The sequence below is a fragment of the Geotrypetes seraphini genome, chromosome 6 (assembly GCF_902459505.1).
Source record: "Geotrypetes seraphini chromosome 6, aGeoSer1.1, whole genome shotgun sequence".
NCBI classification, from domain to species: Eukaryota; Metazoa; Chordata; class Amphibia; order Gymnophiona; family Dermophiidae; genus Geotrypetes; species Geotrypetes seraphini.
This window is the reverse complement of record NC_047089.1, coordinates 57,195,819-57,217,747: the sequence shown is the minus strand read 5'-3', so window position 1 is coordinate 57,217,747 and position 21,929 is coordinate 57,195,819. Positions and strand designations below refer to the sequence as shown.

The 21,929-nt window shown below is 42.1% G+C and overlaps 1 protein-coding gene across 1 annotated transcript in view; it reads right to left on the bottom strand.

The window, feature by feature from the left end:
• The window catches only part of LOC117362888 (complement C4-A-like), a 129,038-nt gene that overhangs the window by 84,257 nt on the left and 22,852 nt on the right, over window positions 1–21,929 (bottom strand). The window contains exons 8-14 of the mRNA XM_033949977.1: window positions 21,146–21,248; window positions 19,668–19,791; window positions 15,529–15,644; window positions 10,881–11,048; window positions 9,268–9,450; window positions 1,850–2,035; window positions 1,374–1,523 (exon numbers count right to left, since the gene is read on the bottom strand). Of these exons, the coding sequence (XP_033805868.1) occupies window positions 1,374–1,523; window positions 1,850–2,035; window positions 9,268–9,450; window positions 10,881–11,048; window positions 15,529–15,644; window positions 19,668–19,791; window positions 21,146–21,248 (1,030 nt within the window). The remainder of the gene's footprint in view (window positions 1–1,373; window positions 1,524–1,849; window positions 2,036–9,267; window positions 9,451–10,880; window positions 11,049–15,528; window positions 15,645–19,667; window positions 19,792–21,145; window positions 21,249–21,929) is intronic.

The following is a 21,929-nucleotide window of genomic DNA, read 5'->3' as shown; positions in this document are numbered from 1 at the left end:
AAATTAAATGGCCACACTGACACTAGATAAGCCGCTATTTTAACAAGTGGAAAAAAAATACCTCAGTTGTAAGGCACTCTCCTACCGCTCCAGGCATACAAAGGCAGGGGCACATAACCACCATAAGTCAGAAAAAAACTCCACCTATCTTGTACTGCAGCCAGTGGCGTAGCAAGGGTGAGAGGTGCCTGGGGCAGTGACACCTTCCCCCGCCCTCTTTCCCATCATCCCCTCCTCCCCTGCCCTCTCTGCCATGCGTGCACACCCCTTCCCCTGTACCTCTTTAACTTTCCCGGCGCAAGCAGCATCACCAACTTGCTGCCCGTGTCAGCTCTCTCTGATGTCACTTGCTATGCACAGGACCTGGAAGTGACATCAGAGGGAGAGCTGATGTTGGCATGAGCAGAAGGTTGGCATTGCTGCTCACACCAGCGAAAAGCGGTGGAGGGGAAATGACGTGCGAGCGGTGGGTGGAGGAGTGGGAAGGAGCGGGAGGTGTAGAGGAGGAGGGGTGCTGGTGAGGTATATCCCCTGGAACATACAATTACCATTTTAGGGGTCCAATTAGATAGGCATCTAATTATGGGTGCATAAGTTATCTGCATGCTTATAAAGCTGTGTTCTTTAAGACTGTATTACGAGGACCCATTGTTTCAGTTGGTGTAGTCAATAGTTCTGTCAATACTTGACTACTGCAACGTTGTTTATCTTGCAGGAAATAATATACAATGTCACAAACTTCATTTGATACAAAATACTGTGATTCGTTTAATCTTTAGGTTGGGGAGAACGGACCACGTAACACCTCATTTCTTTCAATTACATTGGCTCCTGATAGAAGCACAAATTATTTTTAAATTCAGTTGGTTTTGTTATAAGGCATTCTATGGTCTGCTCCCAACTTATTTGACAGATCAGTTCCTTTTGAATATGTCCTCTGGGTCTTTGCATGACATAGTTTATATTTCCTTCTCCTTGTTAAAGATTGCAAGTACAAAAAATTCCATGGTCATTTGATTTCCTATCAGGCTGCATGATGGGAATCAGAACTGTGTCTTTTGGTATCTACCTCTGCATCATATCTTCACTTTAGAAGAATGCTGAAAATACTTCTATTTAGGAAATATCAGATTTTATTTTATTATGTTTTATTTTTTTTATTGATTTATTGATTTATTGTATATCGTGATGGTTTTTTTTTATTTTATTTAGTGTATATTGTGATTTTGTTCTTTCTCTGTGAGCCACATCGAACTGTAAAGGTGGTTGAAGGATAGAAATAAAATGTTATGCTATTTAATTTCTCTTCTGATACCTAGATAAAAGAACAGTTACGATTTCTTTCTAAAAAATGAGTTTATCTCCTTCCTTACCTTTTTAGACGTAAGCTTATTCTTTTTGCTCAGCATAAAAACTGCAGTGTCAACCACAGCCAAGGCAACAGTCCCCGCATGCTCTGTTGTTATGGATAGTTTCATGAAATCTGCTGGTTTATATATCTGCTCGCCTAAAGTAATCTCAATCTGAAAGCAAAATATTGAAGACACAGATGTTTATCCTATTGGAGGTCTCCTTTGACTGCATCCCAAGGAAAACTTTACACAATATTTTGAATTTCTTTCTTTCTGATTTGGCATGCTCTTTTTTTTAAAAAAAAATCTTCAAATTTCATCAAATGAAGCTGACTAAGGTCAAATAACTGAGTAATATTTGTTTTCAAACTGGTTTTGGCATATAGATAGTTTCCAAATGTGTTGCAGTTTTGGTGAATCAGCATCTTAATTACAAAACTGTGTGGCAAGTGAGCACATTTTTTATTGCTTTTTAATATCGCATTTATTTCACTTACCTTTCCTTCACATACATCCTTTATGTCAATCCACACTGAGTCTGCTATAATCTCATTGCTTTCCCCCATATAATAGTACGCGAGCAAACGAAATGCTGGCACCATTGCTTTAGTAATTGATAGCTTAAAAGACTTCTCTGAAGACTGCAGCTTTCCTAATTGCACAACCTTCCCTTTCATCATAATCTGCAATGCAAACCAAGCAAAACTGATTACAAAACTGGTACAAAATTGCATACGACAGAGAGAAACAGCATTTACAGGAGTCATTTTCACATAAAGGCATGTTTTATACAAGTATTAAGCAACAGAAACAAAAAGAGGGGAGTCCAACCTTGTCTGCAGTGAAAAAACCAACCAGGAAAAAACAAGCCAAAACTGCAGATATGTACAACGATGTAGGCAAAATTTATTGTGACAACCAAACTATATATTAAAACCTTTTTACCAAACAGGGGACCCAACACGGTCCGTGTTTCGGACAACCTTCATCAGGGGTCCATGGTAGCAGTGGCGTACCTAGGGTATGTGGCACCCGGGGCCCATCATTTTTTGACACCCCCCCCCCCATGTAAAAAAATATTTTTTGTAATGACCATGAAACGGAATAAATGGTCAGAATAGAAACAGGCAGTGAAAATTTTTTTATATTCCAAACATAACATAACATAAATTATGTCTGAATTGTCATGACATCAGAAGTACATATGGAGAAGTTGCAGGTGATGCTTGGGACAGTTCTGATTGTGTTAGTTCGGTTTTATGTGTTTTTTGAATAGAAGGGTTTTTATTTCTTTTTGAAGGTTTTGCAGTATGTGGTCGATGTCAATTGGTTGTAGGGTTGGGGGTCGAGTGTTGCAGCTCGAATGGCTAGGAGGTTGTCGAACAGTTTTTTTCTTTTGACGTTTTTGGTTGGAGGGTGTGTGAATGGTGCGTGAGTTCTCCTATGTCTGTTTGAAGTGGATTGAATTATTTAGCTGAATAAATTAGTTACCCCCTCATCCCACACACATTAATTCTCTTCCATTTTTGTTCCCATTATAAAAAACACTTATAAGTTCCCAGAAAAAAAATACATTAAAATAAGAAGTGAAAACAAAGGCCCCTACAGATGAGAACATAACATAAGAATAGCCTAACTGGGTCAGACCAATGGTCCATCATGCCCAGTAGCCCATTCTCATGGTAGCCAATCCAGGATACTAATACCTGGTCAAAACCCAAAGAGTAGCAACATTCCATGCTACCGATCCAGGGCAAGCAGACACTTCCCCCATGTCTTAATAATAGATTATGGACTTTTCCTCCAGGAATTTGTCCAAATCTTTCTTAAAACCAGCTACACTATCTGCTTTTACCATAACTTCTGGCCACTTCATTTTTAAGTTTAGATCTTTCCTTTCAAACAGAGACCTTGCTAGATGTCAAATACAGCACAAGGTAACTTCATATGGACTTAGCTGTGCAGGAAATGTGAATCTCCTCATACACCCACCATATAGTGCAAAAATGTGCAAAGGTCTGTTTTTTTCTTTCGATCACTACATAGCCTAATGCCACACAAGCAGCGCTGTTACAAACATATTCTGTAGGTCAATGCTAAGGATAACAAAGTTTCCTTCCTTGGACCAGAAGGAGATACTGATAAACCACTGGAAGAGATCCCAACACAACACCCAAAGACCCACTCAGTGTGTGAACCAATTGAGTGGAGTGGACTAACTGGGGGGTGGAAATGGGTCCGGAGTTTGCTCAGCAGAATTTCCCAGACCACCTCTTCCTCTCAACACATTGACACGCTGCCACCACCACCACTAGAAACACCTCACTGGGTAGGCCAGCTATGCTATAAACTTTATAAAACACATTATTATATTTTCTTATAAAGCACATATTTTAACTGAACTCTCTGACATCCTCAGCCTTTCCATTCACAAAAATAGAAGGAAGAAAAGTTCCCATTTCCTGCTGTTTCTTGTCCCCGGCCTATACAATATTTTTTTTCTGCAGACCCTTCAAAAGTCTGACCAAATCCTCGTTTCACTTGCATTATAAAGTACTGAGGATGCCATCTCTCCCCAATCCCAGGTCCTAAAGTCTAAGACAGTAGCGCAAACTAATGCTGCCAGATTCAGGAAAAAAAATTTCGATTCGATTCAGCCTATTGAATTGGTTTTTCAATTCGATTTTCCTGCCCAGTTGGGTGATTTTTTTCAAAACTCCTGGTGGGTTTTATAGCTTTTTCACCCCCTTTGGCTTCTCCTAACCACACTGGTGCTGTGGTGTAAATAAAATAAAGAAACAAAAAGGACTTTTCCTCTCTCTGTTAAATCCTAGCTCACGTTTGCAGTCCAACACCAGCTCTGTCAGGATACATAAGAACATAAGAACATAAGCAGTGCCTCCGCCGGGTCAGACCATAGGTCCATCCTGCCCGGCAGTCCGCTCCCGCAGCGGCCCAAACAGGTCACGACCTGTCTGAATCACCAGAAGGGGCTCCCTTGCCACCTTGGTTTCTCATTGAAGTCCTATCTTCCCATCGTAGTCCTAACCCTCCGGTCTTGCACATGCACGACCTGTTGGGTTTCTATACTTATTACCTGGTTAGCTTTCTATACTTGTGTTACATCCCAGCTCCTCCCTCAGTATCCCACGATCCCTTTATCCCTCAGGAATCCGTCCAATCCCTGTTTGAATCCCTGTACCGTACTCTGCCTGATCACTTCCTCCGGTAGCGCATTCCAAGTGTCCAATCACAAAACAGAAAATAAAATTAATTTTCTACCTTTTGTTGTCTGGTTATATTTCAAATCTTGTTGGTCCAAGGCTCTGGTTTTCTTCTGATAACTTGCTTGCCAGGGTCTCCTTCTTTCTTCTTTCTGCGTGCTAACCATCCATCTGCCAACTCTGTCCTCCCTTTCCATTTCCCTTCCCTCCCCAGGAAGTCTGGTATCTTTCCTTTTTTTCATCTCCCTCCACAGATCCACCTTTTCTTAACTACCCTTTCATCCGGCATCTCTCCCTCCTTCCCCACCACCTCAGAGTCCACCATCTCTCCCTTTCTTTTCCCAATTACCCTCCTATCCAGTATCTCTATCCCACCTCCACACCATCCCTTGTGTCCAATTTCTCTCCCTTTCAGTTCCTTCCCTCCCTAAATCCCATGGCCCATCATTTCTCTCCCTCTCCTCTATTTTCAGACCCATTATTTCTTCATCCCCCCCCCCAAAGTTTGGCATATGCACGTCTCTGAACACCCCCTTCCCTCCGTGTACTTCTAAACCAGAGTCCCCCCCAAAGGCCTGTCCCCCCTTAAAGGTCTGCCTGTCCCCCCTTGAAGGCCTGCACCCCCCTTGAAGGCCTGTCCCACCCCCTTGTAGGCCTGTCCCCCCCTTGAAGGCCTGTCCCTCCCCCTTGTAGGCCTGTCCCCCCACCTTGAAGACCTGCCTGCCTGTCCCCCCCTTGAAGGCCTGTCCCCCCCTTGAAGGTCTGCACCCCCCCAAAGGCCTGCGCCCCCTGAAGGCCTGTCCCCCCCTTGAAGGCCTGTCCCACCCCCTTGTAGGCCTGTCCCCCCCCCCTTGTAGGCCTGTCCCCCCCTTGAAGGCCTGCCTGCCTGTCCCCCCCTTGAAGGCCTGCACCCCCCCTGAAGTCCTGCACCCCCCCATGAAGGCCTGCATCCCCCCTGAAGGCCTGTCCCACCCCCTTGAAGGCCTGCCTGCCTGTCACCCCCCCCCCCCCCTTGAATGCCTGCCTGCCTGCCCACCCGCCCCACCCTGAAGGACCGCTTGCCCCCCTGGCCTCCCCGCACCACCTATGAAGCAGCACTACCTATGCTCCCGGCCTTGCCGTTCAGTCCCCACCACCCCCGAAGGACCGCTCGCCCCACTGACCTTCCTGCACCACCTATGAAGCAGCCGCAGCAGGATCGCGACATCAGCTATCCCTGCGCTGCTTAGGCGCTGCTTCCTGCGCCGTGTTCCCGCCCCTCCTCTGACGTCAGAGGAGGGGCGGGACTGCGGCGCAGGAAGCAGCGCCCAAGCAGCTCAGGGATAGCTGACCTCGCGATCCTGCTGCTTGCTGCTTCACAGGTGGTGCAGGAAGGTCAGTGGGGCGAGCGGTCCTTCGGGGGTGTGGGGGGACTGAACGGCAAGGCTGGGAGCACCCCTTCAGGGCTGGCACCCGGGGTGGACCGCCCCTCCCGCCCCCCCCTTGGTACGCCACTGCATGGTAGAAAAAGGAAAAACATATGTCACAACAAATGTATATAATAAAGCCAAACTGATGTTATGTAACGCCGAGAGTCACTGTGAATAGTAAAAATCGCTATACATTTTCCTTTTTCTACCATGGACCCCTGATGAAGGTTGTCTGAAACACGGACCGTGTTGGGTCCCCTGTTTGGTAAAAAGGTTTTAATATATAGTTTGGTTGTCACAATAAATTTTGCCTACATCGTTGTACATATCTGCAGTTTTGGCTTGTTTTTATACAAGTATTATACACTGGTAATCAGTCCCATGGTACTCTATCAAAATACTGTATATATCATATTTGATGACTTAAGGCTATAATACGATGATGCTTTACTGGCAAATATATATGAATTCAGAAAATACTTGGGCAGACCAAGGAGCATGCTATGAGGGGCGTTCAATAATTTATCTTCCTCAGTATGAAAGAAAAGAGTTGTCAAAAAATTTTTGTTTTATTTTTGGATATAGTTCCATACACTTCATCCACTTTTCCTGCAATGACTTTTTACCCTTTTGGAAAAGAATTCTTCCATTTGACCTTCAAACCAGGACATCACAGCTTCCTTGACATCTTCATTACTTGAAAACTGCTGTCCACGGAGAGAAGTCTTCAAAATCCAGAACAAGAAATAATCTGAGGGAGCCAGGTCAGGACTGGAGGGTGAATGGTTCAGCTGCTGAAACCCACATTCTAAGAAGGCAGCTTGTGATTGTTGTGACATGTGCACTGGTACATTGTTGTGAAGAAGCAGTACACCTGCTGTGAGATTTCCTTGTCTTTTCTCCTTGATTGACTCCCGCAAAGTGATCATTGTGTTGGCGTAACTCTCCTTGGTTATGGATGTCTTGTGTGGAATGAACTTCAGAAGCAAAAGTCCTTCCTCATTCCAGAAGATAGTTGCCATGTCTTTGCCTGCAGATTTTTCTGTCTTGAACATTTTTGGGGTGGGGGTTGACTTGTGCTTCCACTGCATTAACTCCATTTTGGACTCAGGATCTTTGTGATAGACCCAAGTCTCAACTCCAGTCACTAAACGATTAAAAAAAAAAAATTCACTTGGTTTCATGGAGTATTTCCAAGTTCTCCTGACAGCACTGGAGCCTCATGGCCTTCTGACATGGCATCAGCATTCTTGGAATCCATCTTGTACTAACCTTGGACGTGCCAAGTTTTTCATGAATTATTTTCCAAATTGTACCTGTCAAGATGCCCATTTCTTCAGCTATTTGGGAAACCATAATTCGTCTGTCTGCCAAAATTAAATCCTCAACTTTCTTGCACATTTCTGTGGCAGTTGTTTCCACAGACTGCCCAATGTGAGGGTCACCTTCAGTGGACTCTCTACCCCACAAACTGCTTGCTCCAAAATTTTACTTTGTAGGATGATGGGGCAGACTCACCATAAACTGCAGTCATGCATTCGTGGATCACCTTTGGCTTTTTCCCTTCTTTTGTGAGAAAGTTTATCACTGAACGATGCTCCAATTCTAGGAGTTTCTTACTTGATTCACACAAGGACTCTCCTGACATCCTGCCTCTTGGAATGTTAGACTTGAACTGAGCCGCAACTGTGCATGAGTAACCTTGAGACATGTCACAACATGCACAGAATTATAGAGTCCTTTGTGCATACCATGAAAGTAACGAACCTCAGTCCTAGGCCAGGGTATGTGGTGTTGCTTATGTATACGATGTCCAGAAAAACAGGACCCCAACATTTTTCCAAATAAACCAAAAAAATCCTACTGCAACAGAAACTTTTACCTGAAATTCCAGATATTTCTGAGTACTTTATTTTTCAACAGGATCAAGCTCAAGTGCATCGAGCTTGCAAAGGAGTTGAGCTCTTAGGGCTCCTTTTAGAAAGCCGCATTAATGATTCCCCAGTAGCAAATGCACCAAAATCCATTCAATTTCTATAGGTTCAGTGCATTTGCTCCAGGAAAATTGCTACCAAGGCTTTGTAAAAGGGGCCCTTAATCAATGAATCCCCAGAATTCATTAATCCAACAGCTCTGTGGCATCGAAGACTTCATTAATATATCAAGGATGAAGGAGGAAAACTATGGGCCAGATTCTAGCAATGGCGCCTACATTGACCACACCTCCAAAAATGGTGCCAACTGTGTGCAAGTCAAATGTAGGTGCTGTTATGAGAATTGTGGGTTATGTTTAACATAGACACCAGTAATGTAGACCAGGATTTTGCAGGCTTACATTTCTGGCACTTATGTTTGATGAAAATCATGTCTACAGAGGCACTAGCAATGCCTAAAGTCATTTCTGGCATAAACCATACCTACTTTGACCTTAGGTGCCATTAGGCACCTCTGTAGATGCGATTATGGTGTCCTTTTTTGTAGGCGCCTACATTTTTTAATCAGTTTAAAATAACATGGCCAATTAAGTTAGACAGCAGTAGGGCACCTACCGCTGCCTAACTTATGCTGCTGTTTAGAGAATTTGGGCTTTTGAACACAAATTATGAATTAATAAGAAAAAAATCCTCATTATACTAATGTATTTTCAAAGGTCATGCTAGATGTTTAAACAATTGCAAAGTATTTAAAAACTATGGGCTCCTTTTACGAAGGCACGTTAGCGGGTTTAACGCGCGTGACTTTTCATCATGCGCTAACCCCGCGCTAGCTGAAAAACTACCGCCTTCTCAAGAGGAGGCGGTAGCGGCTAGCGTGGCTGGCACGCTATTACGCACGTTAAACCGCATACGTGCCTTCGTAAAAGGAGCCCTATGTTTTGTTCCACTTAGTTTTCATTGTGTTATCAAATAGTTTAAGAACAGTGGCTGTGGAGTCGTAAATAGGGTGGTCCTTAACGTTCAATTGTTTACCTTACATTTTGTTGAAAATTAATAAAGTTTTTGAACTAAAAAAACCCCACAAAACTATGTAAGGGATCTTGAATTTTTCAGGACACTGTGTACCTACATTCATAAGGGCAGCAAAATGGGGTAATATAGTGTGGTAAGAGTCATTAAGAAAATTACAGAGACTGAATATTCCAGGTTATACAATCTCTATGCAGTTTCCCTATATATTTTTTTAGAAAAACCTTTTTAGCCTAAAATGCTTAGAACTTTAGAATCATATGAATAGAAAGTGAGGTCTTTTATCAGTTATGCACTTCAGCAAGAAACATCTTACCATGTAATAGAAAGAATCAACATTTCCACTGTCAGATTGGTGGATATCTTTCAAAGTTACATCTATGGCTGCTCCAGGCTCCATGATAGCGTGTGGAACTTTGATGCTAAGAAAGCTTTTACTTGGGGACTGGTAACTTGCAGCACTCAGCCTCACTTCTGGACCTTCGTTTTGAGCTATCACCTACAAGAGAGAAAATATAAAACCAAGCATAATACATTTGTCTTTATAAATAAAACACAGCGTGCCATTATCAACTAGTTTGCAGTGAGATCTGTGGAAGAAGCGCTGTTCAAAAAAATATTTACATTGAATGGAAAAGAAACACCAAACTTTTGCTTTCAGTTTTGCCAGTATGTTTTCAATTGATTTGCTCTTCAATGAGCTATTGGGCTCCTTTTACGAAGCGCGCTAATTTGCCGGCCGTGCTAGCCGCTACCGCCTCCTATTTAGCGGGTGGTAGTTTTCCGGCTAGCACGGGGGTTAGCGCGCGCTAAAAAGTTGCGTGCGATAAAGCCGCTAACGTGGCTTCGTAAAAGGAGCGCATTGTTTCACCACTGAATTTGCTGACAAAATTTTAGATCTCATTTCATAGTTACTTATAGTCTGTATTCCCAGGAACCAATAATAGGCCTATCCAAAGGGGTGTATATAATGAGATCCATTTTATAAAGAATGTAGAGGACAAAATTATGATGTCCAGGTTGGGTCGTGCAAAATTCAATATTGTACAAAAGAGTGATCCTTTCCCACTGATGCAGGAAGAGAAAATGACATTAGACATTTTGAAAGGTGTCAGGTCTGGGAGAGGGAAAGGAGAATTTAGAAAGAGCCTGGACTTGATTATTTTTTGTCTCTTCAGTGGGGAACTATCATTTTCTACTTTGCATTCTTATTTCTTTTCTTTAAATTTTTTTTTGTGCTTGGGGTTTTTTTTTGTTGTTGGAACGAAATGAAACAAAAATGTGGAAAATGAAAATAAAAGTAAAAGCAACTGTTAAAAATTGGTACACATCCCTAATTCACTTCTATGGACGCGTTAGCATTTAGCGCACACTAATTTTTAGAGTGCGCTAAATCGGCTACCGCACCTTAGTAAAAGATGGGGATACTGTTTTTGTCAGAGAATATTGGGTCTCAATGAAATAATGGAATGTCATTCTGTTAGTTAGTGCATCATACGAGAGGGTGCTGAAAAGTTCTCATGACCAAGAAGAGAATGAGTGGATACGGTTCAATCAATGATCTCAAAGCATCAAATTTCATTTCTGCAAATTGGCACTTAACGAAATAAGATAATACTCCTTTCAGCTACAGTGGCAAAATAGCGCTCAGAATTTAGGAAGTTGGTTGGTTGGGCTGAGAGCTTATCAGCACCCCTTCATAAATCTATCTCAGTTTTCAAGCTATGCACAATGAGTATTCATAAGATAATTAATATGCACTGGGGACCATCATAAGCAAGTTAATCTCATGTATATTCATTGTGTGTGTTAAGCTGACTAATAGTAGGGTCACTGGAACAGGTTTGGAAAGTTCCTGGACTATCAGGAAGATGTTTGTCATAATAAACTCATTTGCAGTCTAACACAACACACCCAAACTCTCCTTACCGTTATATCTAGTTTTTTGGCACTGATTGGAATGTCTTGCACCCAGGAAAGTAGACCTTCTTGGTTAGATTTATCCATAAGTTGTAATATTTGACTCTCATCCACATTAATGGTAACAGTACAAGGCACTTCGGAGGCAGGAGAACCATCAACAAAGGTGATGGAAGCCTGTTGGAATGTTGAATATTTCTTAATTGAATTCAATGAGTGCATTAGAACACACTACACATTACAGAAGATTGAATATACATAGACAGTTTACTATATCTGGTTAGTGCAGTAGGCTGAGAACCTGGGGAACTAGATTCAGCTTCCACTGCTAATCCTTATAACCTGGGGCATGTCACATAACCCTCCATTGTCCCAGGTACAGAACTTAGATTGTGAGCCCACTAAGAACAGAAAAATGTACTGAGAGCAAAGCAATTATGGTGGTAACTTTTGAGGGGGGGGGGGAGTATCATTTTGTATTGTTATTGGTTTTCTAGCTGTATATTTCTTCTATGACTGCTTTTGGAAGAATTATTGTGCCTGTTTGAAATATTTCTAAATAAAGTTTAAAAAAAAAGTACCTGCATATAATATATTTAAACCCACAGAATGACGGTATATCAAATTCATGACCCCTATCTAGCTATTAGTCCTTTTGTTTTCTTGCTTTGAAGGGACTTTGTACATTGCCTGCTTTCTTCAGAAAAGAGAATACTAAAAAAAAATTTCACAGATGGTAGCAAGCCATGTCAGAAATATCTATGCTGTCCTGTTTTCATTCTTTTGTCTGAAATTTACATTTGATGTAATTGGAAGTGGCGGTAATGATAGGGGGTTTCCATGTAAAATGAACTCTGATGACTCCTATTTTTGAAGTACCTTTATTTTCAGTACATTAAAAATATTCTGTTAAGTTCTGAACTCCCATCTAGAGAATGACATGGGGATGGGTACCCACAATTTACCACTGGGTGGGAATAAGGACAGGGACAGAGCCCATGGGGACAGGGATCAACTTTGTCCCATGTCATTCTCTAAAACTTGAGATTATTGTCAATATGTAAGAACTTAACACATCTTAGACAACTGGCAATTAAATTCATTTATTTTTATTTTTTTATTTAATTTTCTATACCGTTCTCCCAGAAGAGCTCAGAACGATTTACATGAATTTTTTTCAGGTACTCAAGCATTTTTCCCTGTCTGTCCCGGCAGGCTCACAATCTATCTAATGTACCTGGGGCAATGGGGGGATTAAGTGACTTGCTCAGGTCACAAGAAGCTTCTTTTGGATTTAAATGAGCTACTGTTAAGTGGCATCATTTGTGTTTTGTCTGTCTTTAACATGATTACAAGAGTCTTCTCTGCTGATCAGACTCCTACCATCTGCAGTGTCCTTCCATCATGTGCCCAGCTGCTCAAGCATCTTACTGTTACTGCAACAGATTCATCCATCATTTCTGGCATCAAGGAGCAGTTCCAACATTTAATAGAAATTTATTTTCCTGTTCATCCACTAGACAGTCTAGGTGCTTTTCTACACCCATGTCTGAAAAACAATTCAGTTACCTTCCAGGACGATGTAAAAACATAGGCAACTGACTCTTTGGGAAGATCATACCAAAACCAGATCGAAATGGAAGGCTCTATTTCTGATTTATAAACAATTGTATAGAGTATTGCCCCCTTTTATACTTTAATAAAAAGATTTCAATATAAAATCAAAGTGTACGAGGCTTGTGCAAATGAGGATAGAGTCCGCGGGGATGTGGAGGAGATGAAGACAGAGATTGCGGAGGGTGGGGCGGGGATTGAGCTAAGGCGATGAGTGGGGTCAGGGCAGGGATGGGGGCAGGCACGGGACAACCTTTGTCCCTGTGTCATTCTCTACTTCTATCCTTCAACAATATTGATATGTAACTTTGGGTGCTGGACAGATATTGAAACACTGGAGAGCCTACTCCAGAGAATATCATTGTTCCTGAAATTTTTAAAATTAGTTTGGATACATAGAGAGGCATTTTCGACAGGATATCTATGTTAGAATTTGGACATTTCACCCAAGATATCCAAATTCAGAAGCAGAGAAAAACATTTTTGAACAGGATGCCCAAATACATTTTTTTAAAAATAAAAATTGCCTACTTGAGCTTCTTGGCTGCTAGGATGTCCAACCTTAAGACATCCAACTTTATCCACCATGTTCAACCACAGAAAAATCCAAAATAAGTCCATTTGCACATGGGAGGGGCCGCTATTTTAATCAACTGGCCACATATACGTGCCAATAGAGCAGTGGGGCACCTTAGAAGGTACTGCTGTGAACTTTACATAAAGGGTGTCAGAAGTACATCTCAATGGAACCCCCTTCTAATGTATGGTGAGCTTTCCAAAACTGCTGCCAAAACCTACTATATCCACCTGTCTACCACCCCAATAGCCCTTATGGCTGCATGTGGCACCTATATGGCACATGCAGCCATATAGGTGCCATAGGGTTTTGGTGGGCTCTTACTTTCTGTTTAAATCTTTATTGATTCTCAAACTTTGATAGTGCAATACAATTGGTAAATCATAAAATACTGCATAACTATACAATTACATTAAACAGTCATTTACTCCCATCCTCATCTTAATTATTAATACAATAAAACATATGATGTGATTTCAATATTATAATTAAATAATTTAACTCCTCAAAGAACATTTCCCTCCCCCCACCCACCCTCCCTGGATGTGTAAAGAAATCTAATGGGCTCATACTTTCTACCATAAATGTGGTGGTTAGAGTGGATTATAGACCTGGCTCAATAGCCCATTCACCAGGCTACTTAAGATACCTGTGTGATGCTCTACTGCAGGGCTGCCCAAGTCCGGTCCTCGAGATCTACTGGCAGGCCAGGTTTTCTGGATATCCACAATGAACATGCTTGAGAGAGATTTGCATACCAAGAAGGCAGTGCAGGTAAATCTCTCTCATGCATATTCATTGTGGCTATCCAGAAAACCTGGCCTGCCAGTAGATCTCGAGGACCGGACTTGGGCAGCCCTGCTCTACTGAGTTTTCCCATACCAGTTGTTACTGTTCTAGAGACAGGTATGTATTGTTGCATTCTGATTTTTTTTTTTTTGGGGGGGGAGTCAGTGACCACTGGGGGAATGTGTGTGTCATTACTTAATCCCTCCAGTGGTCATCTGGTTAGTTTGGGTACATTTTTGAAACTTAAATGCTGTTAAAACAGGTTCAGTTCAGAACATTTACTCCTGAACCTATCAGCTCTTAACCTCATTCTGTGCTCACTCACTGGAGTTTCTTCAATTGTTAGAGACTTGCCTCGTGTATTTATGCCACATAGGTATTTACAACCTAACAGCTGACTCTATATGTTTTCAAATCTCCACTATAGCCAGCCAGCATACATATCAATAGGAGAATCATAAGTAAGTTTATCTTAGTACTTTACAACTCATAGACCTCAGTGGTCTATGAGTGATGATACCACTGAGGTCTATGAGTTGTAAAGTACTAAGATAAACTTACATAGGTATTTAAACATCTCCATCATATCCCCTCTCCCGCCTTTCCTCCAAAGTACACATATTGAGATCTTTAAGTCTGTTCCAAACAAAATGTCCAAATGCTGGTTTATGCTGTTTTTTGGGGGATATTTTAGTTGTTTTGAAAATGTCCCTAATAGACTCTTGAAGAGCAGTTTTGAGACTGTTTGCAAGGATTGCAGGACTAAGGGCACATTGCATCTGTGTATCTTCAAACCACATATCATCACCCCAAGGGGTTTCCCTTTGAATGGGCTAGTGGCACATAGTGGAGACCTAGGTACATGTGCTTTAATATGGAACACGATGAGCCTGGCTTTGATTCAATAGGGCAGGAACTGCAAGGGGGAAATATCCCATAGGTGGATCTCCACCACACTATGTTCTCTTGCCTGCTACACACATGACATCATATGAGTGTATGGAGAGGGGTACACATTTATGGATATTTAAGTATTCAAGAAGGGGTGGGGCAGGCACATGGAATCTCTTAGAGAAAGGAAGAGACAATGGTTACTGTGGATGGGCAGGCTAGATGGGCCATTTGGCCTTTATCTGCCATCATGTTTCTATGATATTCAAGTAAGTTGTGGAGAAATAAAAGTGTGAGAAGAAAATGGGGGGATTGGAAGAAGGAGATGAATGTGTTGAGGTGTTTAATATGAATGGGTTTTCACATACTATATGTATGTGTCTGCAGGCCGGTGTGAGTAGGAGGCTAGAGGTTCTTCCTGGCAAAGATTTTAAAGAAGTACGGGTGCGTGGAAGGGAAGGAGCAAGCATGGCATGGGGGGGGAGGGGAGAGGTGCCGATGTCCCACCAAGATGGTGCCCGGGGTGGTCTGCCCACCAGCTCCCCCCTTACCATGCCACTGCTTACAAATAATGAACAATTTGGAAGGACTGAGAAATAAGTAGGATAAATAATTATTAGTGTCTCTTTCTAGTAGAAAAGTGTGGCTCCATCTCTGTGGATGACCAAGGTTGGATTCAGTGAGCTTGTTGAGTTTTTCAAGGAGCTCTGTAGTCCTAAAACAACAAAACTGAAATGTGATTAATAAAGCTTCAAAAAAAAAAACATAGGTAAGTGAATTACATACCATAATGAGAAAAGGTGCTCCAGGTACAAAAAAATGCTTTGTTTTCGATAGGTCAATAGTATAAGGAGATGATAAAAACTTTATACCTGTATGCTCTTCCTCTCTGAGCTCTCCACCTGGAAGCATACATATCAACATTAAAAAGCAGAATAAACATGAAATGCAAATACCTTTACTTATACCTGCTTCTCCCCCACCATCATCACCACTAAAGTAGGCGGGTTAGCTACAGAATAGAATTAACCAAAGGAGCAACAGTATTATGACTGAGGTGTAGTGCTGAGTGCTGAAGGTTGTACTTGAAACAACCTCGTATGTCTCTCTCATTAAAATGCCCTCTTTTCAGATGCATGTCATCATTCATTTCCAGTAATTACTAGAGATCCTAAGATAAAGCATCAGTTGTCTTTGCTTTTGGTTGTCATATAAACTACTTGCTATGCATTTAATTAATCCTAAATGTGTTTTATTATGTATTGACCTTTTCATGAAGAAATTCACCCAAAGTGGTTTACAATACATTGAATAGAAATCAGATACTTCTAAGTATTTTTCCTAGCTGTCCCAGCAACTCACAATCTAACTGTGGTACCTGGGGCAATGCTGGATTAAGTAACTTGCCCAGACTTACAAGGAGCAGAGTGGGATCAAACTCGCAACCTCAGGGTGCTGAGACAGCCGCTCTAACCACTAGGCCACTTCCATGTTGCACTCTGTTGCTGGCTCTAATAAAAAGATGAAGAGATAGACTTGCTTTCTTTAGTTCATATTCACCTCAGTCTCCATCTGGTCCTTTGGTTTTTCTATTATTTGCTTAATCAATTTATGGTGACCCATGACCAAACATGGCATATATCAGCTATGGAAACAAGTGGGGAAAGTATATATAACCATGACTCACTGAATTATTTCTAGCTTTTCTGTATGTTTGGATGCATGTGAGATTAATTACTGTTGAAATATGTTCAGATGGACTCCACTTATATTGATGGAGTTGTTTTATTTCATTGTTTTATATTATATAGTTTTATTGTTGTATTTTGACATGAATATATATACTCTATGTATCACTTGTCTCCAAGTGGTGGTGGTTTGAATGGATTGGTTGCCAAGATAAGAAAATGACATTTATTTATTTCTAAAATGTCTAGACCGCCTATGACTAAGCGGTTAACAATTGAAACAGTCACAATAGTTCAAAGACAGTACAATTATAAAATACTTTCAAACAGTTCAAACACGTAATAGCTTAATCCACTAAAAATCACATCAAAATCTTAAGGAAATTATATGTTGTCAGTCTTCACTAAGTTTAGTGCAATGATCACAGTTCAAGTTTCTTATTAAATATACCAACTAACAAAGTTTCAGAGAAAAGCCTCCACATGACAGTTGTGTCTTTCCACATTTTTAGTTGTGATAATATGGCCAAAGCATCTCACAGTCAACATATTTCACAGCATGGATTTTTATTTTTTCCAACCCAATAGAAGTTGGTAACAATTTACAGAAGGGGTCAGAACATTTGTTTATCTCCCTACCTCCCCTGAAAAAAAGCCCAGTGGCAGAAGGAATCTAGCATTTGTAGCATAGAAACTTTAACAGAATGGGATAACATTTCACATCAGAATAAGATGCATCAGAATAAGACACATTGAGGCCAATATTCATCATTATTTAGCCGACAAGGAACGACTGCTGGCCAGCTAAATAACATGTGGCCACTATCCTTCGATATTCAGTGGGAGATAGATGATTATCTCCCACTGAATATCTGGCTTAGTGGATTGGCTGGTGACTGACTGTGTTGTGTTATTGCTAAAATTCAGCAGCTCGCCGGTTATATTCGCTAGCCAGATAGAGCCACTTAAAAGGATGGTCTATCTTTGGCCATTGAGGCTAGCTGCTGAATATTGGTCTAGCTGGCTATGCCTCGGCTACAGTGGCATAGTAAGGGGGGTGGGTGGACTGCCCTGGGTGCCATCTATGTGGGGGGGGGGGGCTGCCAACACCTCTCCTCCTTTCTGCTCCCCCCACATAGTTCCTTAAACATTCATCAGCGCGAGCAGCAACTTCTACTTGCTGCTCGCGCTGGCCTCGGCTCCCTTCTGATGTCACTTCCTGGTCTTGAGACTAGGATGTGATGTCAGAAGGGAGCCATGGGTGGCACGAACAGCAGGTGGAAGAAGCTGCTCATGCTGGCGAACATTTCAAGAGTTACGGAGAAAGAGTGTATGTGTGTGTGTGTGTGGGGGGGGGGATGTGCATAGTGCCATGAAGCATGGTGCCATTGCCCCAGATGCTAACTTCCCTTGCCATGCCACTGCTTGGCCAATCAAAAATAGACCAGAAATTAAATGCCAGTCACCGGATATGGCACCAGCATTGACTTTCTGGGTTCGCCACAGACCGCGAGAGATCACCGGTGATCTCTATCGGTCTGAATATTGAGAGGAATGAAAATGATATGCACATTTAAGTTACATTACTAAGTTGTGGTAAGCAGTCAGAATGTGAATTAGTGCCCAGGAACTGTTAACACATTATAGCCCAAGTACTTTCCAGTCCTCAAGCATTTTTCCTTATCTGTCCTGGTGGGCTCATACCCTATTTGATGTACCTGGGGCAATGGGGAATTAAGGCCCAGATTCACTAACCTGCCTGATTGTGCCCGATCCGGGCAGATCCAACGAACTCAGGAAAGAAAAATATGCAGATGGGGGAGATCGGAGGAACGCCCCCATCTGCCTGCACGGATCGCTGTTGTGCGATCAGCACGCATGGGCAGACCATCTGTAGATGGTCTGTGCATGCCCGTTTGAGACGCGACCTTTTTTAAAAAACTTTTTTCCTTCGCGCGGGCTGGTTCTCCTGCTCCCCCCCTTCCAGGGAATCTTGCCGCCCAGACTCTCCTGCTCTCTGCCGGCTTCCATACAGTATGAGCCTGCGGGTTTAAAGCGGGGCTCCACTGCGGTGTGCAGCTCCGCTTTAAACCCGCGGGCTCGCACTGCAGGGAAGGCAGAGTAATGTCCTCCTAATTTGCTAGATGTATGCAGCAAGTCAGGAAGCCAACAGGCACTGCTCTCCCCCCTGTCCCAGGGCTTCTGCAGCCCCTGAAACAGGCAGCGAGATCGGGGCAGCAGACAGCAGGGCAGAGGCCGCAATGGAGCAGGAGAGTCGGTTGAGAGGTGTGCGACTGGTCCCCAGCAGTTGCTGTAGAAGTTTATCGGCCAGCCCAATAGGATCGAGAATTTTGTGTTGTGAATTGCTGCATTCCCTACTTTTGAATATCCCTCCCCTCATTTGCATGCAAGGATCGGAGGATGGTTGGCAGGGAGGTAAGTGAATAGGGCCGGAGGGGAATCTAGTCCTAAGTGACTTGCCCAGGATCACAAGGAGCATCATGGGATTCGAACCCAAAATCTGAGGCTGTAGCTCTAACAACTGCGTTACACACTCACCATGACTGTGAGAGTTACTGTGCTGACATAACAGCACTTGCTAATTCTCATGCTAACTGCATACCATGGAATGGGTTAGGACATACGCAGGCTATGAGCTGTGCGGGGACATAGAAACATGGTACAGATGCACTTACCACCTTCTCAATAGACATCCATGCTTTTAACACATGGCAAAAGTTTTTCCTCTACAAAGATAGATGCTAGAAATAGAGAATGACACGGTGACAAAATTCATCACCATTCCCGTCCCCGCGGATAACCGCGGGAAATAATCCCATGTCATTTTCTAGTGTCTATTTCAATCTCAATCCTTCTACACCAGCATTCTTCAAAGCAAAGCTTGAGGGTCAGTGGTTGTGCCCAATTATACTCTGATTCTTCCCTCTCTCCTTAAAGAATGACATGAAGATGGTTTCCCGCGGTTATCCGCGGGGACGGGAACGGTGATGAATTTTGTCACCGGGTCATTCTCTAGCTAGAAACTCCCTCAACAGTTACTATAGAGCCTTTGCAGTGACTTTGGTTGCTTACCACACTGTAACTGCAAAACCCTTTGTTGCGCTTTTGTAAAAGGGTCTTTTAGAAACTCTAAATTACATTTGTCTTGCTCATCTAAGGCAGAATGCTTGTTTGAAAACAAAACAAAGATACCCTGAAGTCTTAGAGGTCACTTACTGGCAGTTTCCACCACTGTCAAAGCAATATATAAATTGTGTCCTTCCAGTGAAGCAATGGACTTATTTAGTCTAGCTTCCAAGTCTGAGGTATTCAATGTGATAGTCGCTTTTCCATCCTTCAACTAATTAAAGAAGAATTAAAGAAGAATGTAAGCATTTTGGAAATAATTTTCAAAGTCACTTCTATGCATAAAAGCAGTAGTGTATGCATGGAACTAACTTGCTTGAAAACTTCAAAACTTCTTAGACAGTATGAAGGTTTAAGTTAGCTCATAATGACATTTTTAAATAACATTTTGTCCATGTCAACCAAAAGTTTTTCCAGGGACAGGAGATTGGTCTGCTTATATCTCTACATTATGATTTTCAAAATTATCAACATACATTTTCTTGAAAACGTTGTATGTACAGTGAAACACTGCTTGTAAACACACCATTATTGCACAGGTCTGGATTATGTGTGACGGCAACATGCCTCTTGAAGACACTGGGGTGTACAAAAGACTCATTTGTACATAGTATGGCTTGGTACTGTAATCCTTGATACCTGTTTGTTTGGTTTTTTTTTATCGGTGGCCTTATGTCTGTCTCTGGAGTTGTCTTACAAAAATCACTCAAAAAGCATGCAAAAAATTAGGCTTTTTGGTGGCCTCCCACCTGCCTCTGTAGTTACATGTTTGCTTCTTCGGTGATTTTTGTAAGACATATCCATAGGCAGATTCATTTATACAGGGCAGGCCACAGAAAAGTAGCCTGCTTCTGGCAATAGTATGACCAGATGAATGAACAAGTGGATTATTTTTATTTAGCTGGTGGTTTTGTTCCTGGGTACTTGTCGGTGAAGGCCTCTTGCGTTTCCTTAATCGATCCACTTCGCATATAGCCTTCCACAATCACTCTTCTTTCTAGAGGTGGGCTACTTTTCCGTGCCCACCTTGTACCAATAGTATGCGGTTCCAAGGTCTTTGCCTCCCATTTACTGCCTACTATCAGTGCTCCACTGAACTAAATTGTGGGTATGAACAGTTTTGGCAGGGTACCTTTGAAATGGGAAGTATGCATGAATTTTCACCTGGAAGCTGGTGTAACTTATCCCCATGTTTCTAAGTGGTCCAGCTAAATATCGGCCAGGCAAACATAAGCTCCAAGCCTCAAATATCAGTGGATAATGTTTGCTATCAAGCAAGTATTCTATAAAAAGGGGCTTATATTTATTTATAGAATAAACTCCTAGGTGTTCTCGGCCCTGCGTGCCAAAAGGTGCAGAGTTACACAGGGGTCCTTTTACTAAGGTGCACTAGTCATTTTAATGCACGCTAAACGCTAATGCGACCATTATAGTCTATGGACATTTAACGCATGCTAAAACGGCTAGCGCGCCTTCGTAAAAGGACCCCACAGTTACCTCCTAATGCTAAATTAGATACAACATATTTCATCCAGAGAAATTTATCTGTTGATTTATTTTTTACTTACTGAAACATGTTGCTCAATGCCTGGAATGAATGTTTTGTTTTGTTCAGCCAATAGGCCAAATCGGGCAAATACTATTCCAATTACTTCCATTCCGTAAGAGTGCCTTAGAAATAAAGACAAAAACATACTTTTGTCAACACATTAGAACAGTGGTTCTCAACCCTGTCCTGGAGGACCACTAGGTCAATCGGGTTTTCAGGCTAGCCCTAATGAATATGCATGAGAGAGATTTACATATAATGGAGGTGACAGGCATACAAATCTGCTCCATGCATATTCATTAGGGCTATTCTGAAAATCCGATTGGCCTGGTGGTCCTCCAGAACAGGGTTGGGAACAACTGCATTAGAACAAGAGATAGTGTAGGAAATATTTCTATTGCTAACTGCATCATAAAAATTATGATTTATACCAGTGGTTCCCAAATCTGTCCTGGGGGACCCCCAGCCAGTCAGGTTTTCAAGATATCCCTAATGAATATGTATGAGAGAGATTTGCATATAATGGAAGTGACAGGTATGCAAATCTCTCTCATGCATATTCATTAGGGATATCTTGAAAACCTGACTGGTTGGGGGTCCCCCAGGACAGGTTTGGGAACCACTGTGCCTCCAGAGAATAATTTTTCAAAATTAAGCATATTGATGCAAAGCCCATGGAAACTTCCACCTGGAATTTTTGAGCTATTTTTCTGAGGGAAAGTATGCATATACATTCCCCTTTAAAACTGCTCCATAGAAATGTATCTGCAGAGATTTGAACCTGTTCTTTTATGAACTATAAA